The sequence below is a fragment of the Nansenia antarctica genome (genome assembly GCF_963989245.1).
Source record: "Nansenia antarctica genome assembly, chromosome: 5".
Lineage (NCBI taxonomy): Eukaryota > Metazoa > Chordata > Actinopteri > Argentiniformes > Microstomatidae > Nansenia > Nansenia antarctica.
This window is the reverse complement of record NC_137690.1, coordinates 45,604,004-45,614,003: the sequence shown is the minus strand read 5'-3', so window position 1 is coordinate 45,614,003 and position 10,000 is coordinate 45,604,004. Positions and strand designations below refer to the sequence as shown.

General features: G+C 46.8%; 1 protein-coding gene across 1 annotated transcript in view; it reads right to left on the bottom strand.

The window, feature by feature from the left end:
* capn12 (calpain 12) overlaps positions 1 to 10,000 on the bottom strand; it is a gene marked incomplete at both ends in the record, with an annotated part of 29,534 nt that overhangs the window by 1,924 nt on the left and 17,610 nt on the right. Inside the window, 8 exon segments of the mRNA XM_080531636.1 lie at positions 395 to 473; positions 842 to 910; positions 1,575 to 1,636; positions 2,232 to 2,277; positions 6,009 to 6,083; positions 6,803 to 6,877; positions 7,712 to 7,748; positions 8,176 to 8,298. Of these exon segments, the coding sequence (XP_080387762.1) occupies positions 395 to 473; positions 842 to 910; positions 1,575 to 1,636; positions 2,232 to 2,277; positions 6,009 to 6,083; positions 6,803 to 6,877; positions 7,712 to 7,748; positions 8,176 to 8,298 (566 nt within the window).

Sequence of the window (10,000 nt, the reverse complement as noted above, 5' to 3'; positions counted from 1 at the left end):
GAAGGTGGAAAGAGTCCTTTGTTATGATAGCAAAGAGCCCCCACTGACCTGAGGCTCACATACAAATCTGGATTTTTAATTCCATCGTCATAAACTGAACCAACGACGTATTTCTGACGACGCAGATCTTTTTCACGATGATGACATTAAAAACGCAGATGTGTGTGTGAGGTCAAGGGGGGGGTTAGACAGCTCTCTGCTGTGCTGGCGGATGCTGCGTCAGTCCTGCAGGTGGCAGCACCTCAACCACCCCGCACGGCTGTGCACACAACCTTGGTTATTATGTCAGGCTCTCACTGTGAGTGCGTGTGCGTGTGTGCACGGGTGTGTGTGTTTCGGTGTGTGCTTGCATGTGTGTGTGTGTGTGTGGGGGGGGGGGGGGGTACATACATACCAGTTGCTTTCAGTGCAAGACTGAGTTCAAAGGGGCTCATCGTTCCTGAAGAGTCCTCATCATATTGGATAAATATGGACTGTGTGTGTGTGTGTGTGTGTGTGTGTGTGTGTGTGTGTATGTGTGTGTGTGTGAGGGAGAGAGAAAGACAGAGATGGTCAAATAGTGTTTTCTTATGCTACACAATAACCATAATCCCTGTTGACATTTGACGGACGGTAGATACAGACTCAAAACACACACACACACACACACACCTACACACTCACACACACACACACACACACACACACACACCTACACACACACACACACACACACACACACACACACACACACACACCTCCACATACACACACACACACCTACACACACACACACACACACACACACACACACCTACACACACACACACACACACACACACACACACACACACACACACACCTGCAGGGTGCGCAGGGAGGACAGCAGAGCGCCTGTCTGCTCACGACTCAGACTCCCCCGGCCCCCGGTCTGACAGCTGAGGTAAGGAGGGATGTCAGCAGGAGGGAGGGAAGATAGAAGATAGACGGATGGAGGGATGGAGAGAGTGAGAAAGTGAGAGTGAGAGAATGAGAGTGAGAGTGAGAGAGTGAGAGAATGACAGAGTGAGAGAGTGAGAGACTGAGAGAGTGAGAGAATTACATAGTGAGAGAGTGAGAGAGTGAGAGAATGACAGAGTGAGAGACTGAGAGAGTGAGAGAATGACAGAGTGAGAGAGTGAGAGAATGACAGAATGAGAGAGTGAGAGAATGACAGAGTGAGAGAGTGAGAGACTAAGAGAGTGAGAGAATGACAAAATGAGAGAGTGAGAGAGTGAGAGACTGAGAGAGTGAGAGAATGACAGAATGAGAGAGTGAGAGAGTGAGAGAATGACAGAGTGAGAGACTGAGAGAGTGAGTGAGAAACCTTGACAGAAAAAAAAGAGGTAGAAAAAGTTGAGGCGACGAATGACGAAGGACAAAGAGAGTGAGGAAGTAACAGACCGACAGACGAAAGGGAAGTGGAAGAGAGAAAGAGAACCAACCCCCCTCCCCTCCCCTCCCTCTTCCCCTCCCCCTCCCTCTCCCCCCCCCCCCCCCTCCTCCAGAGATGTCAGGGACATTGATAGAGACACTGAGCCCCAATGAAAGGATACATCCTCCCCAAACATGAGCTGTCTGCATGTCTCCAGCGGGAGCTGGTAGTCTTTCTCCAGCACTGAGGGAATGATGGAGAGAGGGATGGAGAGATAAAAAGAGAGAGATGAAGAGATAAAGGGAGAGAAAGTAAACCATATTCCTGTGATATTGTATTCATATGAAAGGGCTGTGAATTGCTGGACTGGTATCTGTGTTCCCTAAAAACTAAACGTAGTTTGTCTACCTGGCTTGAGAGAACTCTGAACGACTCTGCTGCCACCTACTGGACAGTACTGGTACTCCATTAGGAACAGCAGGCAAGTGCCACTACTCAGGATTTTCTTTTGCTCATTTGAAGGAGCAACTCACACGACATCATCACAACCCAGTCTCTAACACGATAGCACCATATCGTGACGTTAGAATTATGAGGTTCTATCTCCATTTTTGGCAAAATTTTATTTTTTACATAATCTGATCCATTAGGTGTATATTTATGCCTGTGTGGTGTTATTTTTAAAATGTTGACATTTTCTAGTTAGTAATTAATAAAATACAAAGGTTCCATCTCACAAAACGGAATGTAATGGAGAACGCAGAAGTATTAATTGGGCTTTAGCGCCATGCTCTACCGACTGAGCCACAGAGGAGCACATCTCTTGCCGTTCTCTCACCTGAGTTCACCAGCTGCTTCCACTCCTTAGTGTACAGCCGGTCGTCCTGCAGGGAGACACAGAACAGGAGGTGAAGATGTCTGAAGAGGGAGATGTCCACCATAGACTAAAGACCTCCATCTCTTCAGGCTACATCTTAACTGTCCCTCCTAAAGACCTCCATCTCTTCAGGCTACATCTTAACTGTCCCTCCTAAAGACCTCCATTTCTTCAGGCTACATCTTAACTGTCCCTGCTAAAGACCTCCATCTCTTCAAGCTACATCTTAACTGTCCCTCCTAAAGACCTCCATCTCTTCAAGCTACACCTTAACTGTCCCTCCTAAAGGCCCATCTCTTCAGGCTACACCTTAACTGTCCCTCCTAAATACCTCCATCTCTTCAAGCTACATCTTAACTGTCCCTCCTAAAGACCTCCATATCTTCAGGCTACACTTTAACTGTCCCTCCTAAAGACCTCCATCTCTTCAAGCTACATCTTAACTGTCCCTCCTAAAGACCCATCTCTTCAGGCTACACCTTAACTGTCCCTCCTAAAGACCTCCATCTCTTCAAGCTACATCTTAACTGTCCCTCCTAAAGACCTCCATCTCTTCAAGCTACATCTTAACTGTCCCTCCTAAAGATCTCCATCTCTTCAGGCTACACCTTAACTGTCCCTCCTAAAGACCTCCATCTCTTCAAGCTACATCTTAACTGTCCCTCCTAAAGACCTCCATCTCTTCAAGCTACACCTTAACTGTCCCTCCTTAAGACCCATCTCTTCAGGCTACACCTTAACTGTCCCTCCTAAAGACCTCCATCTCTTCAAGCTACATCTTAACTGTCCCTCCTAAAAACCTCCATCTCTTCAAGCTACATCTTAACTGTCCCTCCTAAAGACCCATCTCTTTAAGCTTCACCTTAACTGTCTCTCCTAAAGACCTCCATCTCTTCAAGCTACATCTTAACTGTCCCTCCTAAAGACCTCCATCTCTTCAGGCTACATCTTAACTGTCCCTCCTAAAGACCTCCATCTCTTCAAGCTACATCTTAACTGTCCCTCCTAAAGACCTCCATCTCTTCAAGCTACACCTTAACTGTCCCTCCTAAAGACCTCCATCTCTTCAAGCTACATCTTAACTGTCCCTCCTAAAGACCTCCATCTCTTCAAGCTACATCTTAACTGTCCCTCCTAAAGATCTCCATCTCTTCAGGCTACACCTTAACTGTCCCTCCTAAAGACCTCCATCTCTTCAAGCTACATCTTAACTGTCCCTCCTAAAAACCCATCTCTTCAGGCTACACCTTAACTGTCCCTCATAAAGACTTCCATCTCTTCAAGCTACATCTTAACTGTCCCTCCTAAAGACCTCCATATCTTCAGGCTACACCTTAACTGTCCCTCCTAAAGACCTCCATCTCTTCAAGCTACATCTTAACTGTCCCTCCTTAAGACCCATCTCTTCAGGCTACACCTTAACTGTCCCTCCTAAAGACCTCCATCTCTTCAAGCTGCATCTTAACTGTCCCTCCTAAAGACCTCCATCTCTTCAGGCTACACCTTAACTGTCCCTCCTAAAGACCTCCATCTCTTCAAGCTACATCTTAACTGTCCCTCCTAAAGACCTCCATCTCTTCAAGATACACCTTAACTGTCCCTCCTAAAGACCTCCATCTCTTCAAGCTACATCTTAACTGTCCCTCCTAAAGACCTCCATCTCTTCAAGCTACATCTTAACTGTCCCTCCTAAAGATCTCCATCTCTTCAGGCTACACCTTAACTGTCCCTCCTAAAGACCTCCATCTCTTCAAGCTACATCTTAACTGTCCCTCCTAAAAACCCATCTCTTCAGGCTACACCTTAACTGTCCCTCATAAAGACTTCCATCTCTTCAAGCTACATCTTAACTGTCCCTCCTAAAGACCTCCATATCTTCAGGCTACACCTTAACTGTCCCTCCTAAAGACCTCCATCTCTTCAAGCTACATCTTAACTGTCCCTCCTTAAGACCCATCTCTTCAGGCTACACCTTAACTGTCCCTCCTAAAGACCTCCATCTCTTCAAGCTGCATCTTAACTGTCCCTCCTAAAGACCTCCATATCTTCAGGCTACACCTTAACTGTCCCTCCTAAAGACCTCCATCTCTTCAAGCTACATCTTAACTGTCCCTCCTTAAGACCCATCTCTTCAGGCTACACCTTAACTGTCCCTCCTAAAGACCTCCATCTCTTCAAGCTACATCTTAACTGTCCCTCCTAAAAACCTCCATCTCTTCAAGCTACATTTTAACTGTCCCTCCTAAAGACCTTTATCTCTTCAGGCTACATCTTAACTGTCCCTCCTAAAGACCTCCATCTCTTCAGGCTACACCTTAACTGTCCCTCCTAAAGACCTCCATCTCTTCAAGCTACATCTTAACTGTCCCTCCTAAAGACCTCCATCTCTTCAAGCTACATCTTAACTGTCCCTCCTAAAGACCCATCTTTTCAAGCTTCATCTTAACTGTCCCTCCTAAAGACCCATCTCTTCAAGCTACATCTTAACTGTCCCTCCTAAAGACCCATCTCTTCAGGCTACACCTTAACTGTCCCTCCTAAAGACCTCCATCTCTTCAAGCTACACCTTAACTGTCCCTCCTAAAGACCTCCATCTCTTCAAGCTACATCTTAACTGTCCCTCCTAAATACCTCCATCTCTTCAAGCTACATCTTAACTGTCCCTCCTAAAGATCTCCATCTCTTCAGGCTACACCTTAACTGTCCCTCCTAAAGACCTCCATCTCTTCAAGCTACATCTTAACTGTCCCTCCTAAAGACCCATCTCTTCAGGCTACACCTTAACTGTCCCTCCTAAAGACCTCCATCTCTTCAGGCTACATCTTAACTATCCCTCCTAAAGACCTCCATCTCTTCAGGCTACATCTTAACTATCCCTCCTAAAGACCTCCATCTCTTCAGGCTACATCTTAACTATCCCTCCTAAAGACCTCCATCTCTTCAGGCTACATCTTACCTGTCCCTCCTAAAGACCTCCATCTCTTCAGGCTACATCTTAACTATCCCTCCTAAAGACCTCCATCTCTTCAGGCTACATCTTACCTGTCCCTCCTAAAGATCTCCATCTCTTCAGGCTACATCTTACCTGTCCCTCCTAAATACCTCCTCATCCCCACTACCCTCCTGTAAGGTTTCTCTACTGTAAATAAAGAAATGTTCTTCCTTCTTCTAGCATTGTGACCGCCAATGGCCCCTGGCCCTAGCATAGATGACTGTTTCTTGTGATGACTGTTGGATAGAAGATTATCTTACAGTACTTAAAGTTTAAACCAATGTACATGTTGTAAATCGCTTTGGATCAAGGCGTCTGTTAAATGTCGACAATGTAAAGATGTGAAACACTGTAGACGTCGCTCTCCTGCTACAGATGTGTGGTCCAGTGTCCTAATACAGATGTGTGGTTCAGTGTCCTACTACAGATGTGTGGTTCAGTGTCCTACTACAGATGTGTGGTTCAGTCTCCTGCTACAGATGTGTGGTCCATCTCCTACTGCAGATGTGAGGTCCAGTCTCCTGCTACAGATGTGTGGTCCAGTCTCCTGCTACAGATGTGTGTTCCAGTCTCCTGCTACAGATGTGTGGTCCAGTCTCCTGCTACAGATGTGTGTTCCAGTCTCCTACTACAGATGTGTGGTCCAGTCTCCTACTACAGATGTGTGGTCCAGTGTCCTACTACAGATGTGTGGTCGTCTCCTACTACAGATGTGTGGTCCAGTCCCTCTCAGAGAGGGTCCTTACCGGGCCCGCCGCCTCATCAAACAGGTTCTGGACCCTCATGTGATCCTCTGGCAGCACCGGCTTGGACATGACGGTCTGTGAAGAAGACACACACACACACACACACGCAAACACAAACGCACACGCACACATGCACGCACACGCACGCACACACAGACACAGACACACAGACACACAGACACAGACACGCGCACACACACGCGCGCACACAGACACGCACACACACACACACACACACACACACATATTACATTACACACACAGGTAGTGGTAGACATAGTATCAGGTAACAGTAACTAATAACTAATAACAGCTGAAATAATTTAAATGTAGGACATTTATCTTCCAACACGTTTGAGAGGAACATGTTCATCCATAGCTGAGGTGTGGTGTTCCTGTCTGACCACTATGTGTCGTAGCTAGGGTCAAGGAGAGGCTGGTGGAGGTAGAAATCGGAGGACGGACTCATTGTAATGCGCGTAACGGAATCAATTATTATTATTATTATTATTATTATTATTATTATTATTATTATTATTATTCCTCCACCAGCCTCCCCTGGATCTAGATGGGGTCTGGGGAGCAAGACTGAGATCAGATAGTACATGAGATCAGATAGTACATGAGATCAGATAGTACATGAGGTCAGATAGTACATGAGACCAGATAGTACATGAGGTCAGATAGTACATGAGGTCAGATAGTACATGAGGTCAGATAGTACATGAGACCAGATAGTACATGAGACCAGATAGTACATGTGTGGTCCAGTCCCTCTCAGAGAGGGTCCTTACCGGGCCCGCCGCCTCATCAAACAGGTTCTGGACCCTCATGTGATCCTCTGGCAGCACCGGCTTGGACATGACGGTCTGTGAAGAAGACACACACACACACACACACACACGCAAACACAAACGCACACGCACACATGCACGCACACGCACGCACACACAGACACAGACACACAGACACACAGACACAGACACGCGCACACACACGCGCGCACACACATGCACGCACACACACACGCACACACACACACACACACACACACATATTACATTACACACACAGGTAGTGGTAGACATAGTATCAGGTAACAGTAACTAATAACTAATAACAGCTGAAATAATTTAAATGTAGGACATTTATCTTCCAACACGTTTGAGAGGAACATGTTCATCCACAGCTGAGGTGTGGTGTTCCTGTCTGACCACTATGTGTCGTAGCTAGGGTCAAGGAGAGGCTGGTGGAGGTAGAAATCGGAGGACGGACTCATTGTAATGCGCGTAACGGAATCAATTATTATTATTATTATTATTATTATTATTATTATTATTATTATTATTATTATTATTCCTCCACCAGCCTCCCCTGGATCTAGATGGGGTCTGGGGAGCAAGACTGAGATCAGATAGTACATGAGATCAGATAGTACATGAGATCAGATAGTACATGAGGTCAGATAGTACATGAGATCAGATAGTACATGAGATCAGATAGTACATGAGGTCAGATAGTACATGAGGTCAGATAGTACATAAGGTCAGATAGTACATGAGGTCAGATAGTACATGAGGTCAGATAGTACATGAGATCATTAACACTCTGTGCTTGGTTAAGTCTGCCTGGCACACTGGGCCTACACGTAAGAATTGAAAGTCATTTTTCTCGACATGGCGCCGGTTTGCGGTCCCACCCACCGACAGGAAGTCCGAGGAGCAGCTGAAGTCCTGGGTTCTGGAACACAACCAGGACAGGAGGACAGTCAGTCACCTTAGTCCCCCCCCCCCCCCTCCTCTTCCTCCTCTTCCTCCTACTCCTCCTCATCGTTATAGTCATCGTCATCATAGTCATCACAACCCCAACATCATTGTCATCACCCTCCCTCCCTCTCTCTCTCTCTCCCTCCAACACCCCCCCATCCCTCCCTCCCTCCTTCCACCCCCCTCCAATCCTTCCTCCCTCCAGCCCTGTCATCCATCCATCCATCCCTTCCTCCACCCTCTTTCATCCATTCAACCCCCCCCCCCATCTTGTCCCTCTCTAACCACCCCAGGCCTCTTCACCCCCCCACACCCCTCCATCCCTACCCCATCCTCTCCCTCTCCCTCTCCCTCTCCCTCTCCCTCCCCCTCCCTCCCTACCCCCCACCCTGCCATCCTACCCCAGGGTGTTGCCAGTCTTGGAGTAGATGCGGAGGAAGAGCTCCCCGGGCTGGTTGGGTCGGTAGGTGGACGCCACGATAACGTAGCTGCCCGGGTCGAGCCTCACCTTCCTCCTCACGCCCCTAAACATCCCACCAGAACCAGGCAGGGCAGGACAGGACAGGACAGGACAGGACAGGACAGGACAGAACCAGAACAGAGAGGACAGAACCAGACAGGACAAGACAAGACAACAAACAACATTGTCATTATCATCACCTCCTTTCCTTCCTCCCTCCCTCCCTCCCTCCCTCCCTCCCTCCCTCTCTCCCTCTCTCCCTGGATCTACATACTATAATATACATACTACATTCTACAGTATACAGCTGAATATAACATATTGGGCCCTATTATGCACTTCATAAGTCTTAAGCAATAAGACGAGGCGGTAGATCTAAACTTAAGACGTGGAGGCGTGGTCAAGGCCACTTTGCTATTATGCGTGCGGTAGTGGGCGCCTAAAACCCGGCGCTAAGCAAAGAAATTAGTCATGGGTGTGTTTTGGGCGTCTTCTCAATCAACCCAATCAGCGTGCCAGGTGCCATTCCCTTTAAGAACCGGCTGCGTTGAGTCTTTAGCGCTATGCTATTATGGAAGTCCTAAGAAGGAGGTCAGCGCGCTTCTCTGCAGAAGAAAGTAACAAGCTCGTGCATGAGGTCATTGCTGACTAAACGACATATGTCAGTTACTGCCTGACGGGTGAAGCGCAGCTCATACAAGCATTGCTGCTCTGTAAACAGAATAAAAGAATATATATATAGGCTATATTATACATGTTTTAATAATAGGCTATAATATAATTGTAATTGCAATATATTATAGCATTATTAACAGTTGGATCACCAATTGAAAGCGCTAAAATGCTTAGATCACGAATCCAGGATTGATTTGATATTGATATCGTTGCCGGTATATGCGCTCGGCGCGCCGTCTTCGTCTATCATAATTCCTTCCTAGGATATATTCCATTGTTCTCTCTCTCTGGCTTAACATTTGCCAGTGGTGGCATTTATACTGTGACCGTAATTGACGTCTTGCCGTGGAGCCACGTGCGTGTTCATGTGTGCCCACATGCATGCGCAAACCGCGGAGGCGCGCTCGTGTTTCAAAACGTGCATGAAGTCTAAACTTAAGAACTTTTCAAACCACTTCTTAGCGCTAGGAGCAAAGTCAGATCGCATAATAGCAGGGGCGCCTAGTGCACTTCATTAACATATGAACACTCCCACAATGAGTAATATATGCACGGGAGTTTTACGTCTTATGTGTGGGCGCCTATCGACACCTGCATAATAGCAGTAGCGCGTATGAAGCGCATAATAAGGGTGGCGGTAGGTCTTAACCTGGCGGTGCGTCTTAATTAAGACTTAAGACGGCAAGTTAAGAAGTGCATAATAGGGCCCATTATGTATAAATGGTGACGGAAACTTCAGAGGTAACAAGAACAGTCAGTCAAACAGTAAGAAGACAGAGCACACACACACACAGTGCTTAGAACTACCAACAGATGTGATGGATCTCATGCTAACTGGTAAAGATGTGATGATCTAATGCTAACTGGTACATTATTCCAATCAGCTGGGGCTTTAAAGTTAAAGGCTCTTTTGCCAATTGTTTTCTTAACGTAAGGTGTAGTGAAAGAGAACTGAGAGGAGAGCCTAGATCGGTAGTAGTGTGTGTGTATGTGTGTGTGTGTGTGTGTGTGTGTGTGTGTGTGTGTGTGTGTGTGTGTGTGTGTGTGTGGGTGTGTGTGTGGGTGTGTGTGTGTGTGAGAAACATTGTTGT